This window comes from Callorhinchus milii, unplaced genomic scaffold (genome assembly GCF_018977255.1).
Source record: "Callorhinchus milii isolate IMCB2004 unplaced genomic scaffold, IMCB_Cmil_1.0 Scaffold23, whole genome shotgun sequence".
Classification (NCBI taxonomy): Eukaryota; Metazoa; Chordata; class Chondrichthyes; order Chimaeriformes; family Callorhinchidae; genus Callorhinchus; species Callorhinchus milii.
Genome location: NW_024704764.1, coordinates 5,571,976 through 5,593,277, shown reverse-complemented (window position 1 = coordinate 5,593,277; position 21,302 = coordinate 5,571,976). Strand labels below are relative to the sequence as shown.

Below are 21,302 nucleotides of genomic sequence, written 5' to 3'. Positions count from 1 at the left end.
GAAGGGCAGGTTAGAGATAGGGCAGTAGTGGCTGGGGTTTGAGGGATCCAGGCAAGGTTTCTTGAGGAGGGGGGTGATGACAGGAGTTTTGAGGGGGGCAGGGACTAATCCGGAGGAGAGGGACTGGTTGATGACATCAGCCAGAAGTGGGCAGAGGAGAGGGAGCTGGTGGTGGGTTTCATAGAGGTGATGGTGGGTGAGAGGGAGGTGGGAGAGATGGGGAGGAAGGAATGTAGGATGGGGGTCGTGGTAGGAGCAGATGATGAGAAGGTTGAGAGGGATGGAGAGGCGGTGGGTGACAAAAGGCGGGTGGACGAGGCTGCCTGACGGATGTTGTGAATTTTCGATGAAAAGAAGTCCATGACCTCCTCTCACTTGGTATTGGATATGAAGATTGAGGAGGCCTGAGGGGGGACATGGAAGACGTAGTGGGTGGTGGAAAAAAGGATTTTAGGATTGCTTTTAGACTCCAAGATGATGTTGGAGTAAAAGGCCGTTTTTGCGCGTGTCAAAGAACGGCGGTAGCTTTGGAGATGCTCGAGCCACAGTTGGCGGTGAACTGTCAGGCCAGTTTTCCGCCATCTGCGCTTGAGCAGCCGGGTTTGGATTTTTAGGCAGCGGAGATGGTTGTTGTACCAGAGGGGATTGTGTGGGTTTGGAGATGGTCCTGGATTTCAGGGGGAACGAGGGAGTTGAAGGTGGAGGAGAGGCGATCATGGAGCAGCTGGATGGCTGCTTCAGGATCTCCATGGGTGGAAGGCCAGAAGGATAGGATGTTTGATGATGTAAGGGCCTTTGTGAGGGTCTCAGGGGATAGCCTTTTCCGAGGCGGTAGAGAATGGTTGAGGGCTTGGTGGAGGAGAAAGGGATGTGAGAGGAGAAGGAGATAAGGAAATGGTCCGAGATGGCCTTGTCCACTATGCTGAGGTCAGAAATGTCAAGGCTGTGGGTGATGATGAGGTCAAGGGCATGACTACAGTTGTGGGTACGTGAATTTATGTGAAGGGTGAGGTTTAGGGAGGAAAGGAGGGCAGTGAAGTCGGCAGAAGTAGTGCAAGGGGAGTTTAGGTGGAGGTTGAAATCACCCGTTATGAGCAGGTGTTCGGAGCAGAGAGACAAGGAAGAGAGGAGAGTAGAGATGTCTGTGTGGAAGGAGCTGGGGGACTTAGGGAGGTGGTAAACCAGGAAGATTTTCGATGGGAGAGAGGGATGGAAGAGAGTGAGGTGCTCGAAGGAGGGAAAGCTGCCAGAGGAGTAGGGGGTAAGACCAAGGGAGGCTTTGGAGATGAGGGCCACCCCGCCACCATGTTGGTTTGGACGGAGGATGTGATGGAAGGTGTAGCCTGGAGGGGAGGCTTCAACTAGGGGAACAGGGTCATTAGGGGAGAGCCAGGTTTCAGTGAGCCCAAGAATGTCAAGGTGCTCGTCCAGGATGAGGTCATGGATGGTGAGGGCTTTGTTTGAGAGGGAACGGACATTTTGGAGGGAAATGCAGGTGGGTTTGCTGGAGGGAGGGGATGGAGGAGAGAGTGATGCGGAAAGGATTTTTGTGTGTACAGGAGAGATGGTTGGGTGAGAGGGAGGCGGGAGAGATGGGGAGGAATGAATCAATCCTTCCGCCTTGCCCCCTCCCTCCCTCCCTCCCCACTTTCAAATCCCGCTTAAAGACCTTCCTTTTTGATCGTGCTTACAGTCATCTTCCTCTCCCCCTGGCGCAAGGTCAGACTCCGCCACTGTCAAGCACTCCGGGACACCAACCCGCATGAAGAGTACTATATAAATGCAAGTCATTGTTGTTGTTGTTGTTGAATCCTTTTCACCAGAGAGGTTAATAAAATGGGGGGAATACTGCAGCGAGTGAGTAATGTAATTAGACTGGACTCGCAGGGATGCAGGAGGAACGGCACACAGGACGGTTAGAAGGAAAGCATCCATACTATTTCATTAATATAGTTAACATCATAAGGTCAACCTTCCCCACTGGGGATGGTGTTGGTGAGCTATGGTCCACTTCTCAGTTCGATTACACTGGGTTGAGTTGGTGCGTTTAGCTCGTAACCCAAGGCCTTCATTGAATCTTCACCGAGAAGCACTGCACACTCCAATGTAATTATCTATATCAGGTGTCAGATCAGTTTGCCGCACTGTGTCTCATAACCTGTGGCTGAAATGAATAGGAATAGAACTTCCTTTCTGGTTTAGATTCCTTACATCAGGCCAGCTGACAGTGTTGGAGCTCAGAACCCAACCAGGCTTGAATGAGGTGTCGAGACCTTTCAAAGCGCTTCACAGAATATACTGTAAAGTGGATTGACTTTGTATTTTGTAGGTGAAATGTGGCAGCCAATTGCGCACAATAGTGTCCCACAAACAGTTGTGGGTTGCGTGACCAATTTAGGTACATGAGACGGCCAGCCTTCAGTTAATGAATAATGGCATGGATGGCACATATTGTGAGAATTCTCACCCGTGATAATTAACGCATCCCAGGTCAACATTTTGACCCACAACTTTCTAAAGGTGATTTTGCTAATAATTCTCACTTGGTTAAAATAATCTTGCACAGCGATTGCTGTGTCGGTTCCATCCAGACAGTTTGCAGTTGTAGGTTTGTTAGTGGGTTCACGGCAGCCATTACAGTAATTGGATACATCATTAGATTGTAATCCTAAAGGTTTTTTTCACTCCTTCAAATTGTTCACAGGAGGGAACTCTTCTTTCTATAGATAAGGTAGTTATTTTAGCAACTTGGAAAGGGTGAAGAACTAAGTGGATCCTCTGGGATTTGAACCCACGACCTTTTGCTAAGTCTTCTGTTCGGCTTATTGAGTTGCCCCTGGGGATCTGTCTAGCTATGGTTCCTCCATCAGGTGATTGAAAGCATTTGCTTCAGTCCATCACTGTTGTACATGGCCATTGGAAACAATAATTTTCACTGCCACAGAGGACCTTTCCCAATCCCATGCTTTCTTAATGTGCTGTAAAACATAAAGGTGGAGTCCTGTAGCTCAGTAGTTAGAGCACTCGCTTTGCAAGTGAGAGACCTGAGTTCAATTCCAGGCAGAGGGCGAAACCTTGGGCAAGTTTCCTTACTCCACACAGAGCCTAATAATAATCCCTCCAAAACCCAAAACAATAATAAAATTGGTCATTGTCAATCTACGGCTGTTTGTGGGACATTGCTGTGCGCAATTGGCTGCCGCGTTCGCCCACAAATATACAGTCAATTCACTTTACAGTGTGTTCTGTGAAGCGCTTTGGGACGTCCTCCCGACGTGAAAAGTGCTATATCAAATGCAAGGATTATTATTATAATGTGCTATATCAAATGCAAGGCTTATTATTATAGAATTACATAGAGTGATATGGCACGGAAACAGGCCTAACTAGTCCATGTCAGTTTTTATACACACGTCCTAATATTCCTCCCTCCTATATCCTTCTAATCCCTTCTCCCTCATGTATGCCAAGTTTCCTCTTAAGTACGTTGATGATCATGGCAAGGGAAACACAGATAAAAGCAGAGAGTTGTACCATTTAGAAATTGTTAATATGTGACTGAATTGAAATTAAAATGTATTGAAGCAGAAAGGAACAACATATTTAAGAGGAAACTTGATGCATTGTGTAAGGGAGAAGGAAATAGAGGGGTATAGGAGATAGGAATAGGAGGATAAGGAGGTTTGTGTGGAGTCTAAACAATGGCATAGACTTCATGGTCTTTTTTCATGCTTTAATGTTCTATGCAATGATATAAGAAATTTGGAGTCACTCGAATCTCTTGAACTAAGGTATTTTCAAAATGTACCTCTTTGAATGCGCTTTCGGACATCTTTCCCCTCCTCCATCCCCTCTGGGTTTCCCCCCATTACGCCCTCACCCCCAGCTCCGCCAAGTGCTTTAAGACATCTTCCTGCCATGAAAGGCCCTGTGTTAAATTTGTACTTGCACTCTTCCGTTGAATCCTGACATCACCTGCTGCAATACAGATTGCAATACAAAGCTATATCCTTTGACAAGAGTTAGTCAGGTAACAATGAGAAGATGGAAGGTCTCTTTAATATTAAACACCATCGATGTGCTGAAGCCAACATCTAAGGATCAAAACACACTCTTCCTGGCTTAAAACAACCAGATGGTATAATTAGTTTGACAACAAGACTGTGACTAATTTAAGTAATTGTCATTTGCAGCTCCCTCCTGTTCTCAGCTATTTATTACGACTCAGATTTTTCTGTCAATTTCTCTTTGATGTCGTTTGGGTTACGGAGATGATAACAATTGCTAATATCCGGCTCCGCTGAAGCACTTATCAGTGGCAGCAGCCGGTTTTGAACAGTGTCTCATGTGGTGTCCCTCAAGGCTCTGTCCTTGGTCCCCTCCTCTTCACCCTCTATATGCTCCCCCTGTGGTGACATCATCCGCAGACATTGAGTTAACTTCCACATGTATGCGGATGACACCCAACTCTACCTTTCCTCCTCTACTCTCAACTCCACGACCACCGATGTCCTGACAGCTGCCTGTCCGACATCGAGTCCTGGACGAGAGACAACTTTCTTCAGCTCAACGTGCGAAAAACCGAGGCCCTCCTGATTGGCTCACGTCAGCGCCTCCGCACCTCAGGCGCTGACACCATCAGCATCCAAGGCTGCACTCTCCACCTCGCAAAGCCAGTCAGGAACCTCGGCGTTTTGTTCGACCCTGAGCTGTCCTTTCTCCCTCACATCCGCACCACAACTGGCACCGCCTTCCATCACCTCCGGAACATCGCCAGACTACGGCATTACCTCACCCCTCACGCTGCTGAAACTCTGGTTCACGCCTTTGTCACCTCAAGGCTGGACTATGGGAACTCTCTCCTCGCCGGCCTTCCCGCCACCTCCCTCCACAAGATGCAGGTCATTCAGAACTCTGCAGCTCGTGTACTGTCCCGCACCAGGCTTCGGGACCACATCACTCCCACCCTCGCTCGCCTCCACTGGCTCCCTATCCCCCAGAGGATTGATTTCAAGATCCTCATCCTCACCTACAAGGCCATTCACGGCCTTGCTCCCTCCTACCTCTCCGACCTACTATCCCCCTACCTACCTGCCCGTACCCTCCGTTCCTCTGGCTCCGGTCTGCTCCACGTCCCCCGCCCCAACCGCCCTACCATCGGTGGTCGGGCCTTCAGCCTCTCAGCCCCAGGCTCTGGAACTCTATCCCCCAGTGCCTTCGCCGCCTCCTCCCTTTCCTCCTTCAAGGCCGGTCTCAAAACCTTTCTCTTTGACCGAGCCTTCAGCTCCCCTCTCGACTCTCTTCCCCTCCTCGCTCCCTCCCTTCCCTCCCCTTACCCTGACCATTTCCCCCTCCTCGCTCCCTCCCTTCCCTCCCCTCACCCTGACCATTTCCCCCCTGCTCGGGTCATGACCCAACTGTGCAGCGCCTTGGGACGTCCTCCTGACGTGAAAGGCGCTTTATAAATGGAATCTTGTTGTTGTTGTTGTTGTTGTAATCCTTTAAGCTAAAATACATAGAGGCATAGATCACAGACTAATCACCCTCATATTTGTTACAAATAGCTGAAAACAGGAATATAATGAAATAATTTACGAGCTCCCTATATGAAGCCAGCTCAGAAGAAGCCTGAGATCCTTCTAAATCAGCCTGGGTTCAATTAGAAGCATTCTGACCCACAGTTGCCTACAAAGTACACCGTCACTAGACTTTCCAATAAACACTGTGAAGCACTTTCTATCGTCCTCTTGACTTGAAGGGCGTACCAAATCTTAAGGTTTACTATTACTATATAATTGGAAAAGTAATAAGATTCCTTACATTTGACATAGCACTGTATCATGTCATTGAGACACGTCAAAGCGCTCCGCAGGATATAACGTGGAATAACTGTGTATTTTGTGGGCACTGTACAGATCCCTGCTGAAGCACAGTTTCAGCACGTCTCTGAAACTGCCAAGCGGGGAAGATTAGCAAGAGCTCGCATCAGACAGTGTTCAGATTTACCTGTTTGCTTGTGTTTCTAAACAGGCTGTTTCACCCTTTGCTTATTCACTCATCATTATCAATAGAGAACTGAAGAACTGTGAAGCCCTTTGAGACGTCATCACTCCCACCCTCGCTTGCTTCCACTGGCTCCCCATCCCCCAGAGGATTGATTTCAAGATCCTCATCCTCACCTACAAGGCCATTCACGGCCTTGCTCCCTCCTACCTCTCCAACCTACTATCCCCCTACCTACCTGCCCGTACCATCCGTTCCTCCGGCTCCGGTCTGCTCCACATCCCCCGCCCCAATCGCCCTACCATCGGTGGTCGGGCCTTCAGCCTCTCAGCCCCGAGGCTCTGGAACTCTATCCCCCAGTGCCTTCGCCGCTTCCTCCCTCTCCTCCTTCAAGGCCGGTCTCAAAACCTTTCTCTTTGACCGAGCCTTCAGCTCCCCTCTCGACTCTCTTCCCCCTCCTCGCTCCCTCCCTTCCCACCCCTCACCCTGACCATTTCCCCCCTGCTCGGGTCATGACCCAACTGTGCAGCGCCTTGGGACGTCCTCCTGACGTGAAAGGCGCTTTATAAATGGAATCTTGTTGTTGTTGTTGTTGTCCTCTCAGCACTATACGCGAGGTTATATATTTTAGGAGTGTCAGACATGATTTCCTACATTTACGGGGAATGAGGTGTGGGGTTCTGGGGGGTGAGAATTGAGCCCAAAGTCTTCTTTCCTCCCCATCGCACCTTCCATACAAAAAAAAATCCCTTTGATCTACCAGTTTTCGCTTCAGTGGTAACATGAGGTGATAAATCTGTCAGTGGGGGTTTATGTTTATATTTGTGTCCTGACACCAGTGGATTAATGAGGAGGTTCTGTTTGATGGCACCTTGGTTCTGGATTATGAATGGTTTTCTCCTCGCAGACAGGGGATAACCTGTGACAGGATAATAACCTGTGTTCTGGGTGCTCCTGACATAGCATGTGAAGTCCGGTAGAGCACTAGCCTCGCAAGTGAGAGATCTGGGTTCGATTCCCGGGCAGGGCGAAACGTTGGGCAAGTTTCCTTACTCCACATGCTTCGGTTTACCTAGCAGTAAGTAGGAACCCAATTGGCGGATCGCTTTTCCGCGAGTAATAAGTCCTCCAAAATAAATTTTAAAAATAATAATTTGGTCACTCAATCCATCACTATTTGTGTTTGCCGCCTTTCACCCACAAAATATGGAATCAATTCACTTTTAAGTGTATTCTGCAAAGTGCTTTGAGACGTTTCGAACATGTGATAGGGGCTACATTAAATGCAAGGATTATTCTTATTCTTATTCCTAATTGTTGGATGTTCCTGCTGCTTTCAGCTGATATACCTGCCTCCACCCTGGGGAGATTGCCAGCCTTTAACTGACAACACAGAATTCTTCCCAACTTACAGCATCACCGCTTGCAGGATTGACTGTGAAACCCGCTATCTGGTCGAGAACTGTAACTGCCGCATGGTCCACATGCCAGGTAGGTTTCCAATTGCTGAAACAAATTAGGTTGACGTCAGGGGTGGGTGGGGGGGGGAGGGAATTGTGCCATGTGATTATTATCATTGATAATAATTATCAAATCAATCCAAAAATGTGGTCAACTCCAGTCAACGGTTACCACCCCCTGCCTTTAGATGAAATTCAATCCTCGCTAGATGCTCACTGTAAGCCATGAGGGTAATGAACTGTAAAAAAATGAGCCCAATGGACAGCTCACTGTATCCGCAACTCCCACTTGTGCATTATTCACATTATTTTATCACCTGCAAAATAGTGTAGTAACTATACACACATATGTTTTTAACACCTTAATTTTTAACAACCTTTCCCTATCCCACCTTATCATTCTCTCCTCGCCCCTTCTCCCCCCACCCCGACACACAAACTCACACACACACACAAGTACACACATACACTAGAGGTATTTAAATTTAAAACCCAGCACTTTGACATTCCCTATGGTCATCTCTCCTGACTCAGTGCCTGAACCATCTCTGTGAAGCTCTCTGAGACCCTATGTTATTTCCCCGCCGTATCATTCCATGTGATTCTATGTAATCTTCATTGGCAAAGGAATTGCAGGACCACAATGAATATCTGAGGAAATTGATGCTCTGTGTTGCGTGTGATGTCTGTGACCTGCTAATCCCATATCAATCTGTCCTCTTCCACCATTTGGATCTCCTTTCCACCTTCCCATCACCTCACTCTCTCCCTTGCCTCCTTCAAGGCATGTTTCAAGACCCTCCTTTTTGATCCAGCCTTTACCGACCCTCCTACCCTCCCTGCCCTCCACCTTCTCTGATCCCAACCCCACCGGCTTGGGTCCAAATCCCTGATTGTCCAGTGCCTTGGGACGTCCTCCCGACGTGAAAGGCGCTGTACAAATGTCATTTTGTACAGTGTCATCATTGAGGGATGGAAATCATCCTATTAACACGATGTGTGATTTTTTTTCCCTCTCCGAATTCTATCGCAGGTGATGCTCATTACTGCACCCCTGAACAGTACAAAGAATGTGCGGAGCCCACATTAGGTGAGTTAATTCCAGCTCTGTTTTCTCATTCAGTTATAGTGTGTTGCAACACAGACCCATTACTAGATTAGAGACCGCAAATCCCTTTAATACATCCAACAGCCTATAGGCAGGATTACTGCAGTTTTGCAGACGTAGACAGTCTTCCGTCATCGAGGCACCATCACTGAAGGTGATGGAAGTATTTTTACACGTCTCATTATTCATGATATAAATGACATACATTGTCACGCATTTTCTTGCTTTTCCCCAGAGACTAGTCAGTGGTAAGGGCTAAATTTATAATAATAATAATCCTTGCGTTTGGTATGGTGCCTTATCACATCTTCAAGACATCACAGACATCACATCTTCACAGAATATACTATAAAGTGAATTGACTGTGTATTTGGGGGGCAAACTTCCACCTGGGTTTAGATTTACCTTGTTTGCCTGGGGTTGAGTTTGGCAAATTCTTAAATACTGCCTCACTTTTGAGATGTGCCAGCAGTGTCCCACAAATAGTCATGGATTGCGTGACCAATTTGTAAAAATTTTTAAAGTCATTAATGCCCGGAAAAGCGATCAGCCAATAGACTAACAACCGGGTTCCTGCTTACTGTTAGGTAGACAGAGGTGTGTGGAGTAAGGAAACTTGCCCAACATTTCACCCTGCCCGGGTTTCAAACCCAGGTTCTCTCACTTGTGAGGCGAGTGCTCTAACTACTGAGCTACAGGACTCCATATACGCTTATGTTCTTAACCTCTATCAAGTGTAGATCTGTGCATCAATGTGCTTGAAGGTTGATACAGCTGTGATGGGAGCTAATCTTCTGTTGTCTTTCACTCCACAGCCTTGCTGGCGGAAAAGAATAATCACTGTGTGTGTAAGATGCCCTGTTACCTGACCCGGTATAACAAAGAGCTGTCCATGGTGAAGATACCAAGCAGGACTTCGGCAAAGTATCTCGAGAAGAAATTTAACAAGACAGAAAAGTACATTTCGTAAGTGTACGGAAAACTGATATTGATCGTTTCACTGAAGTGCAGTGAGTGTATTTTGTAGGCGTACGTTGCAGCCAATTTGCGCACAGCAATAATAATGACAATAATAATAATCTTTGCATTTTGATATAGCCCCTTATCACATCTTCGAGACGTCTCAAAGCTCTTTACAGAATATACTGTAAAGTGAGTTGGCTAAGACACCGAGAGAGAGAGGTGCCATGGGATCTTTAATATCCACCTGAACAGGCACACTTCATCCGAAGAACGGTACCTTCACCAATGCAGCATACCCCCAGCACTGTGTTGAAGTGGCAGCCTAGACTGTGTGAGTTCAAAGTCCCGACGTGTGGATTGAACCGACAATCTGCTGACTCAGAGGGGAGAGTGTTACCAACTGAGCCAGACTGACGGCTAAGGCATTGAGAACATTTTACCTGAACGAAGTGATTGAGACTAATGGGCCTTGCTTCTCATACAGGTCACTTTCACAAAGCATTGGAAATTTGGTAATTCTTAGTTATTGAGAATGAACAAATCGATTTCCTATCTCTTGCTTTTCCCACAAATGTCCCAGTTTCAAATTTGCCACAGGATATTAATGCTCTATTATAGCCTAACCTCTCTCTCTCTCATTTCCCTTCAGCTGCCTTATTCTCCTTCCTTGACCGTTTTGTTCTATATATCACAGGAATGCCTGTAGCTATTGAAAGAATGGCAGAGAGTTCCACCAGGCAGGCAAATGGTGCTTCATGACTTGTGTTCAGTGCAAAAATTTTGATATCACTAACAAAAATAGTATTGAGGAAGGTCCTTCAAGCCCACTCAATCTCAATTTCCGCAATGCTTATAGTGCCGTGGGATCTTTAACAGTCAGAGAGGAACTTGGTTTTAATGTCTCACCCAAAGGCTCCTCCAACATTGCAACACACACCCAGCAACGCCCTGAAGCGCATGTTTAGACTATGAGTTCAACATCCTGACATGGGGCTTAAACCCACAACCTTCTAACTCAGAGGCGAGAGTGATACTAACTGAGCCGGGCTGGCCCAAATGTTGATATTTCTTCCTACACCATGACTACACCAGCCCTTTGTAGAGTCTAACGGCAAATATTTCATTTCCAGGTTTCACTCTTGCATTTCTTGTTACAGAGAGAATATTTTAGTACTGGATGTATTCTTTGAAGCCCTGAACTATGAGACCATTGAGCAGAAGAGAGCCTATGAAGTTGCGGGATTACTTGGTAAGTCAATGGAATTCATGAGTGGAGTGTTCCTTGTCCATTTTATGTCTTCTCTGACCAGGACGATGTTTTGTCTCAATGCCTCCCGAAAATGTATAAATTCAATGTCTCCCTTAGACTATCACTACTTTATTCAGGCTGAGAAACTAGCTGAAACATTAGAACATTGTAGTGGTCTTTCATATTACTCCCTGAGGACAAACAAAAGTGCCTCAGGTGTATTTAATCCTTTTACAAGCACAAATTTATATTGATGTATTTCCCCTTCGAAGTCAACAGGAGTTTTTATTTTGGTAGCTTCTTGAAATGTAATTCAAGTCCATTTCACTCCCAATTTATCTCTCTCTCTCTCTCTCTATATATATATACAATTTATATACACACAAAAGAAATATATACAGCATTTCATATTATCATTGATAATAAGATTACCTCTGTGCTAATATTCCATGCCGTATTTTCACCCTGTCTCTATGGTGAGGGCTAGAAATTTCACCCGGGTCTAGATTTTGTCTATTTATGTGGCCTTTCAAAACTTTGCAAATTCTTAAACGGCAAACTCTTAATTCTAAGAGAGGCTACAAAGAGTGAATTCAACAATTTGTAAACCCTCAGTGTTCCAAAATACCACAAGAATATAATAATAATAATAATAATAATAAAATAATAGGTAGCAAATCAAGTCAGAAGGACATCCCAAAGCACTTCGCAGATTTACTGCAAGACAGATTTGGCTGTGTGTTTTTTTTAAAAAATATATAGACCTGAACAGAATTTTTCCCCAGTAATTTGAATTTCAGCCTCGCTTCTGCCAAGGTACCTGTTTAACTAACAGCCTATTCCCTTTTGCAGGTGACATCGGCGGCCAGATGGGCCTGTTTATTGGTGCTAGTATTTTATCCGTGTTAGAGCTTTTCGATTACCTATACGAGGTAAGATTTTGTGAGATATTGGAATTCCAATGGAGTGATCTGCAAGCATATCATTTTACTGTACAGCTCAGAAGCAAGGCATTTGACCTATGCAATCTGCATCAGGATTTTTCTTCAGATTACAAACCTTGTCTAATCCCACCTTCCTGTAGTCTCCTCATCGGCAGCTCAATCCCACAGCATTTCATATTCTTTTTCAAATAACTGTTGAAGCTCCTTCCAAAACAATTTGCATTTACACAGCTCCTTTCATGTAGGATAACATCTCAGAACACTTTACAGGGATGGGGTTAAAAGTAATCCTTGCATTTGATATCGTGACATTCAACATCTCAAAACACTTCACAGAACTTACCGTATAGTAATAATAATAATCCTTGCATTTGATATAGCGCTTTTCATGTCTTCTAGACGTCTCAAAGCGCTTCACAGAATATACTATAAAGTGAATTGACTGTATATTTGTGGGCAAAACGTGGCAGCCAATTATGCACAGCAGTCCTACAAACAGTAGTGGATTGAAGTGACCAATTTATTATTATTGTTTTGTTTTTTCTTGAGGGCTTATTATCAGGCCTGTGGAGTAAGGAAACTTACCCAAGGTTTTGCCCTGCTGGGAATTGAACCCAGGTCTCTCGCTTGTGAGGCAAGTGCTCTAATTGCCGAGATACAGGATAATGTGATTACTGTGTGTATATATTTTGAAGTCAGGTATTGAGGGATACGGGACAAGGGCAGGTAATTGGACTCGAGGTACAGATCAGTCATGATCTTACAAAATGGTGGAACAGGCTCGAGGGGCTGAATGGCCTACTCCTGTTTCTATGTATTTTGTAGGCAAATGCAGCAGCCTATCTGCGCACAGTAATGTCCCACAAACAGCCATGAAGCAAACAGGCTAATTAGAATCATAATTAGAATCCTTTTCATCACTTAAAAGGGAAAAGCCCTTTTAATGATCTCTCTTTCTCTCTGCTTGGCTGGATGCCATTCCCCCTGGAAGCAGAGCCGTTTGGAAGAAAAACATTTTATTTTTTGGGGGAAAAAGACATATATGAAAATGAATTATTAATAAATTTGCAATCTTTTTTTAAGAGCTTCGGGGAGCGAGACATATGCCTTCCTCACCTCCAGGCTGGACTGCGATGCGTCCGCGCACATCTAAAACGTTTCAGGGGCAACACAAAGCATCGAGAAGTGCGTCCACAGAGTCTAGCTGTAGTGACCTGCATATGACCTGCAATGCAAGCGGGAAAAACACAGCGATTTTTTTATGGTCATTTATGGTTGGTCGTTGCGTCTTCTAGGGGTTCGCACACTGGCGTTGATGCAAAATATTCTCCAGTTCTGAACACAGTTTGATGTGTCGCTGCACAGTATGTGCTGCTGCAGATAATAAAGGGTTCTGAAGCTCTCTGCTGACAGCTAACCTTCACACGTGCAAAGCAACCAGAAGCATGGAGCCATTAACATGGCGCATTTGTTTGCATTCGTTTATATCTCATCCGAATATGTTTTTTACTGCGTCTGCAAAAAACGACCGGCTTCACACAGGGGTTAGGCCGACGACTGCAAACTGCTGCCAGAAAAGGTGGTGGGGATCCTGGGACGCTAGTGGGGGCTGTTGCCTTGTCAGAGGTGCCGTTCTTTGGGTAAGATGTTGGATCGGATGACTTCCCGACTGCCTGTTCAAGTGGACGTTAAAGATCTCATGGCACTCATTCAGGGAAGGGAGAAGGGAGTTTCCCTCTCACAGATATATACCCACTGCACTTTACATTGTATCCTTTGAAGCGCTTTGAGACGTCTCAGTAACGTGATAAGGCGCTATATCAAATGCGAGAATTATTATTACTAATAATAACAACAACTTGTATTTCTTTAGCACTCTTCATGCGGTGTAATATCTCGAATTGCTTGACAAACACTATGCTGGCTACTGTTAACGTGAATAAATGGTAAGATACCAGGTCTAGGTAGGTACAGTAACACACCAAGCAGATCAGCGGGACTATCAACAGCAACAACAAATTGCATGTTGATTACTGCTTTTTACAGCTCAGTGGTTAGAGCACTCGCCTCACAAGCGAGAGCACCTGGTTTCAATTCCCGGGCAGGGCGAATCGTTGGGCGAGTATCCTTACTCCACATACATGCCTCTGTTTACTTAGCAGTAAGTAGGAAACTGGTTGTTAGTCAATTGGCATATCGCTTTTCCAGGATAATAATTTCTTCAAAAAAAAATCAGTCACTTCAATCCACGACTGTTTGTGGGACGCTGCTGTGCGCAATTGGCTGTCGCGTTTCTTCCACAAAATACAGTCAATTCACTTCACAGTATATTCTGTGAAGTGCTTTGTGATGTCTAGAAGACGTGATAAGGCGCTATATCAAATGTAAGGATTATTATTATTAATATTTTACATCAGGAGGATGTGGCAGCCTGTTTTAAGCTCATGAACACAATGTGAATTCTGCTGCACTGAATGTGTTAGAAAATACCCCACTGCTCTGTCAACTGGTATATATTGTGTGAGGGCTGAACTCAACAACAGCCCTGTGGCTGTAGATCTGGGCTGTTGGACCCCATTCCATTTTACAAAATCTGTTTGGAGTTATCATTAAAAGATGAGCCTTTGGCTTGCAGCTTATTTTTTTCTCTGTTTGATTTAAGATCACAGTATCATCTGCTGCAAACTTCCAGTGCATTAAACAGCACCAACAGAGTGAAGCAACGGATAGGATTATTTCTCTTTCTTTGAGGATAAGACTGCCCTTTTGCTTTCACCTCCGCGGATAAAACACTACCGTCCTCTGAGAGGGTCAGCGAGGTTCATTCGCTTCAAGCTGTCTGTCGTTGATGGTACTGTGGAAGAGTAGAACAGGAAAGGACAATGATGGCTGTTTGTTCCACAGACTATGTGAAATCCATTCTTCCGTAGAATTTACCCATTGTGTGTCAGCCTAGCTCTGTTGGCAGCACTCTCGCTCGGAGTCAGAAGGTTGTGAGTTCAACTGCTATCTTGGGACTCATATAATCTAGGGATGCATATTTTGTAGGCAGATGTGGCAGCCATTTTGAACAAAGCCACAGATAGCCATGACGTGAACAACCAATTTTATCCTGGAGTTTGTCAGCCAGGACGACGGGACAAATTATGTCTATGGGATCTTTAACATCCACCTGAACAGGCAGATTACCTGGGTTCAATTCCCAGCAGGGCGAAATGTTGGGCAGGTTTCCTTACTCTGCACTCCTTTGTTTACCTGGCAGTAAGTAGGAACCCAGCTATTAGTCGATGGGCGTATCGCTCTACCGGGGGTAATAATACCTTCAAAATAAATCAATCCACGACTGTTTTTGGGACGCTGCTGTGCACAATTGGCTGCCACGTTTCACCCACAAAATATACAGTCAATTCATTTTACAGTATATTCAGTGAAGCGCTTTGAGACGTCTCAAAGATGGGATAAGATGCGATATCAAATGCAAGGATTATTATTATTATTATGATTAATGTCTCATCTGAAGTGTAGCACTCCAACAGCACACACAGTCCACACTGTATCAGTTCAAAGTTGTGTTGTGGGACTATACCCACAACCTGCTGACTTGAAGGCAAGAGTGCTACCAACAGAGTCAAGCTGACACCTCTGTAAAATTGCTTCTGATGTTGATTTAAAAATACTTTATCAATCTTTGTTGAATTTCAAAATAATCAAAACGGATTAATTCATTACATAATTGAGAGTGGACCTATTGAGACAGACAGTGTGAAGGAACTAATTTAACATGCACAGTCAAATTTACATGATTGCTGAAATCCCCCTTGGGTTAATAACTATCTTTATTGATGTTAACTCAACTTTGTCACAAGCTAGGCTGAATATTTCCTTCAAGATATTCCTCCTGTCATTTCCATTACATACAGTTACATAAAACGCTACAGCACAGAAAACATGTCTTTCAAACCAACTAGTCTGTGAAGTGTTTATTCTCCACACAATATAACATGTACACATTACACAGTATCCCTTTCAATATAAATCAAATCTTTTCCTTTCAACTTTTCATCTGACCTTATTGAGTTTTGGAATACCTGTGGTCAAAAACAAGATGTAAATGGAAAAAGTACCAGTTGTGACTGTTTTAAGTTTGGAGTCCTGCAGCTCAGTGGTTAGAGCACTCGCCTCGCACGAAAGAGACCTGGGTTCGATTCCCAGACAGGACGAAACATTGAGCAAGTTTCCTTACTCCACACACCTCAGTAAGTAGGAACCCGATTGTTAGTCGAATGGCAGATCATGCTTCTGGGGGTAATAATTCCTTAAAATAAACTAATAATAAATAATTGGTCACATCAACCCATGACTGTTGTGGGACGCTGCTGTGTGCAATTGGTTGCCACATTTCGCCAAAAAATATACAATTTATACAAAATATGCAAAATATAGTCAATTTGTTTTACAGTATATCCTGTGGAGCACTTTGAGATATCTCGAAGACTTGACTGTACCAAATGCAAGGATTATAGTAGACTATTGAGTTTATTGGAAATGTAGCCCAACATGCAGGTACAATAATGGACCTCAAGGTTGATAGCTTGGGAACTGATTGATCAAGCCTCATTGTTAGTACCTCCAACCACGCAGATCATCTCCAGAACTGTCCATTATCAGCCTGACACCAAGATCTCAAAGTTCCTGACACAGAACCCCAACCCAGAGCCTTGTGACTCGGAGGCAAGGGTGCTTGCAATGAAGCCAGTCTGACCACCCCCTTAAATCAATGTACGCCAAGGTCATTTGAGTTATTAGGGAGGGAGCATTATTACCAAGGAACGCATGTACCATTTGGAATTATGCATTACATTTTCTCCTTCATTCATTCGAGCAGGGATTTGCTTAACATGTGAGTTGCGGATTTATATCCCGCTCAGTAGCGCAACTCGCTGTTCCTCATCAGAACTCTTATTGATTTATAATTGCCGACAGAAAGTGAGACTCTCACTGCGTGGAGTACACCCACACTACTGTGGGGTGCAATTTTGTGCTTGAAAACACACCCTGTAGCCCTGTAAATAGCACTGCGGGGAGGGAAAAAAAAGAGAGAAATTATGTTTTTCGCTGTTGTATTACCAGATCTGTTAAAGTTATATCTTTACGATTTCATTGCTCCCTGGCGTGGCTCAGATGTGCACAGCGTTAGCTAAAAAATGTTAGAGTTTCTGCTGCAATCATTTTCACCACAAATCAATGACCTTCTGAAGCTGCAGTGACTATAATTGAATAAGCCAGCAGTCTGGAGCAAGCCATGTTACACCTTGACGCATTTATTCCCTTTTACATTATTCTGTTTCTTACGACTGTTTCTCATATCTTTATTTATTACAACCTTGGCAGTTTCGCATTTCCTATTTCCTGGCCTCTCTCTCCTTCCTCTGTACTGAATAATTTATAATAATAATAATAATCCTTGCATTTGATACAGTGCCTTATCATGTCTTCGAGACGTCTCAAAGCGCTTTGCAGAATATACTGTAAAGTGAATTGACTGTACATTTTGTGGGCAAAACATGGCAGTCAATTGCATACAGCAGTGTCCCACAAACAGTTGTGGATTGAGTGACCAAATTATTATTATTTTTAAGGAATTTTTATCCCCGGAAAAATGATCTGCCAATCGACTAAAAACCGGGTTCCTACATAAACAGAAGCATGTGAGGTAAGAAAACTTGCCGAACGTTTCGCTCTGCCTGAACCCACAACCTTCTGACTTGGAGGAAAATAAGCCAGGTTTTAGAGCTTCACAGACTATTTCCTCCAAAAGCCTCTCTAATAGTTCTGCAAGATCAAAAGAACATATGTCAAGCAATTGATCAAAGACATGGCAAGTAAATCACTTGTTAAGTGAATCAAAGTGCCACCTGTTGTGAATCAAATTAAAGATTAAAGATGTAACTTGACAAATATTTCCTCAGACAAATAAGCTCGAAAAATTCCACGCTCATTTATCCAGTCAGCAACAAAGGTCTGTGTGCATAGATTCTTCATTAATTATGCACATTAATCAGATAATAAGCTTTATTCTCGTGTGGAGCAATTGACTGAATTATTTAAGTAAACTTAACCTTTCAACCTTTTAATGGCACAGCATTAAATCAAATACTCAAAGGCCTTGCAATTCAATAGCTTCATTTGATGGTTATTGCAGGAAGCCATAAGATTTCCTCATGGATCCAATCAGTTCTGCATTCTCATATTTCACGCAGCGAGGTGAGAGACTCTGTGTCTGAGCAGCACTGCTGTGGACTTAATAGTTGTGAAGCCCTGATGCTGTTTAGTAATTGTTCCAACTGATCAGTCACCAAACACTGTCAGCTGTTGAGAGATCCCTAGACCATTCAAACAACCCAGAGCTTCTCCAGTATGCAAGTACTGCGCCCTTTACATGGTCCAATACTCATCCAGTCATTGTGGAAAATACTAAGCGTGCAAAACATAATTCTCTTGGACCTGGAAGGGGAGCTCGGTCAGGAAACACTTTTATAATAATTAGAATCCTTAACGTTTGATACATGGGCCTTCACATCGGGAGGATGTCTCAAAGGACATCCTCACCATGCACTATTTATTGTGTGCCTTGTTGGCAGATTCTGTAACCAGGATTTCTTGTGTGTTTGACAGGTCATCAGGGACAGATTGATGGATCTGACCAACTTCAAGAAGGGGGAGGAAGAAAGAAGTCATGATGATAATGTGGTCACCCTCTCAGTTAACTTGGATGAGCCCCACAAACAGGACTCGAGCCCCTCACAGCTGAATTAAACATCTCATGAAGCAACCCGAAACTCTCGATAAGGGAACCGCATTATGACGACACATCAGAGATTTTGTCGAGTACATAATTAGTGCTTAATCGCAAGCTAAAGACTTGTATGATAGCCCCTTTGTGAAAATGTAGTGAGTACATTTATGAAGCTTTCCAGGCAAGAATAGGTTTCCTGTCACTTTTGAAGACCCCGTGACAAAGGAGAGGGGGGAAAAAAAGCATAACAACAACAACTTGGGTCTATCTTGTGTTCTTTACATGAGGCAACATTTAAAACACATTTCTTGCCTGGACAGAGTTGTATCTTGGGCCCTCAGTCAGATCTGGACGATCAGTCAAAGCAAAAGCCATTCATTTGTGTCTTGTATACTCCAAACAAAAGGACGTTACTGCTTGAGTAAACTGTACGTGTATTTTTCCAACAACAACGACGAAAAAATCCCCCGAATAGATGTGTTTGTGATAGAGACCGTTGCCCGGGAGCAATTGTTACTCTCGCTTCCATTATGAGCCCGGCGTAACTGTGTTTCAGGTTCATTGACTGTAGCTACAACTAGTGGTGGCCTAGAGACAAGTCACAGGTAGGCAAGGATTGCCCGGGGAATCACAGCTCAGCCCGGTCTCTCGAAAGCGATTATCACTATATGAGCCGAGCATTATTTTGTTCCTCCATTTCTCACTGTTTTGGTTGGTAAGTTAACTGTTGTGTGGTGGAACGCTGTCACATAGTGTTCACCCTAGACAAGAAAGTCAACCCAGAAACTGATGATAATGATAATAATAATAATAATAATCCTTGCATTTGATATAGCGCCTCATCAGAATATATCGTAAAGTGGATTGACTGCGTATTTTCTGAGTGAAATGTGGCAGCCAAGCAGCACAGCAGGGTCCCACAAACAGTCATGGATTGAGTGACCAAATTATTATTATGTTTTTTAAGGGATTATAACCCCCGGAAAGCAATCCACCAATCGATTTAACAAACCGGGTTCCTACTTACTCCTGGGTAAACAGAAGCGGAGTGTGGAGTAAGGAAACTTGCCTAAGGTTTCGTCCTGCCCGGGAATCGAACCAGGGCCATCTCGCTTGTGAGGCGAGAGTGCTAAACACTACACTACAGGACAAACCCAGAAGCGGATCACTTGTTAATGAGAACCCTCCCTGCTCTCTTCTCCCCCGCTCCCTACCTTTATGAAGAGCTGGCGCATCTCAATACTTCTTAGTCTAATCTCTGATCACGCAGTTGTCGTTCCCAAGTCGCCCCCTCCCCCACCACACACGCACCGCTCGCTGTTAAGGGATAGCAATTCCCTCACTAGGTCAAGGATATTCCTTCACTCAGACTCGACAGGAAATCCGACACACCAGCGACCTTGTGCATTGGTTAAGGAGGGAGCCCTCAGGGAACAATAACTTATCCTTGCATTTGATACAGCGCCTTATCACGTTTTTGAGGTGTCTCAAAGCGCTTTGCAGAATATGCTGTAATTTGAATCGACTGTATATATTTTTTGGGGTGGGGGCGAAATATACTTCAACTTCAGTTCGTTCTTACATGCAGTGAAATCTATTTTGCCAGACAGAGAGGGAGAGAGAGAGAGAGAGAGAGAGAAAGAGAGCACTGCAGCAAAGCACCACACCACACTTGTTTGTGTTGTCACAGGTTCAGGTCAGCATGTGACCCATTTTATCAGTTCTTCGTTCCACTGTGTGGTTCCGATCTCAGACCTAAAGGAGAATTTCACACTCTTAATGGGGTTGGAAAAGACTGACGTGTCCAAGGATGACTTTGGAAGCAGTGCTCTTGCTAAATAAATAATACATAGAATTTGTTTTGGAGCAAAAGAGCTTTGGGCTCCTCGCACACCCAGAGCTCCGTGGCATCGGCAAACCAAGGAAGGAGTTCAACAAAGGGTTGTGAATGTGTTTTTTTTTGAATAAAGCAGATGCGTCTTATTCAGTGCATTTTGTGGACTTTATTTTTAAGCGGTTACCCCCGAACGCACACTCTGGGGTCCTCCAAGCCTTCGCTCTTACCAACCTGCACCTAATACTTTCTGGAATTAGGTAAGCAGGATGCATCTCTCCAGAGAGGGAGTGCGCATTCCATTCCAACAATCTATGGATTTCTGCTTGTGTCAGACACCCGGCTGACCAAAAAGTAATATATATATGTTAAACATTTATAGAAAAGGAAAATTTAGTGGGTTTACAGTTTGCTCCTTTGAGTTACAAGCAACTCTGGTTGACTCCAAGTTGTTAACTCATTCACTGAATGCAAAGATAAATGTTTTTGACAGGAAAGCCTTTCAGGGGGACATCAACTGACAATGAGTTTGGTTTATTTCTTCTCATTTAATTCTCTACTCACTTATTACAATTGTAGATGTGTGTCTTGAATAAAGGTTAACTGAAATGGGTGTGTTCCAATGAAGACCCTAACAATATCAACTTGCACTTACAGCTAATAATAATAATGATGATAATAAACCTTACATTTGGCACAGCATCTTTCACATCTAGAGGATGTCTCAAAGCCCTTCACGGGATTTACTGTAAAGTGTTGTGACTGTATTTTTTTGTAGGCAGCCAATTTGTGCACAGCGACATCCCGCGAACAGACATGATGTGAGTGATCAATTTTAAACCCACTGTGATAACAATCCTTGCATTTGATACAGTGCCTTATCACGTCATCCAGACGTCTCAAAGTACTTCATAGAATATACTCCAGAAGTGGAATCCTGTAGCT

The 21,302-nt window shown here is 44.2% G+C and overlaps 1 protein-coding gene across 2 annotated transcripts in view; it reads left to right on the top strand.

Annotated features, from left to right (window-relative positions):
- The window catches only part of LOC103183836 (acid-sensing ion channel 2), a 260,915-nt gene extending 241,559 nt beyond the window's left edge, over positions 1-19,356 (top strand). For both annotated transcript variants that reach the window (XM_007901538.2, XM_007901537.2), the window contains exons 4-9: positions 7,344-7,494; positions 8,497-8,553; positions 9,387-9,537; positions 10,692-10,783; positions 11,636-11,715; positions 18,403-19,356. In XM_007901538.2, the coding sequence (XP_007899729.1) occupies positions 7,344-7,494; positions 8,497-8,553; positions 9,387-9,537; positions 10,692-10,783; positions 11,636-11,715; positions 18,403-18,543 (672 nt within the window). In that variant the 3' untranslated portion in view covers positions 18,544-19,356. The remainder of the gene's footprint in view (positions 1-7,343; positions 7,495-8,496; positions 8,554-9,386; positions 9,538-10,691; positions 10,784-11,635; positions 11,716-18,402) is intronic.
- Positions 19,357-21,302: the final 1,946 nt, after the last annotated feature.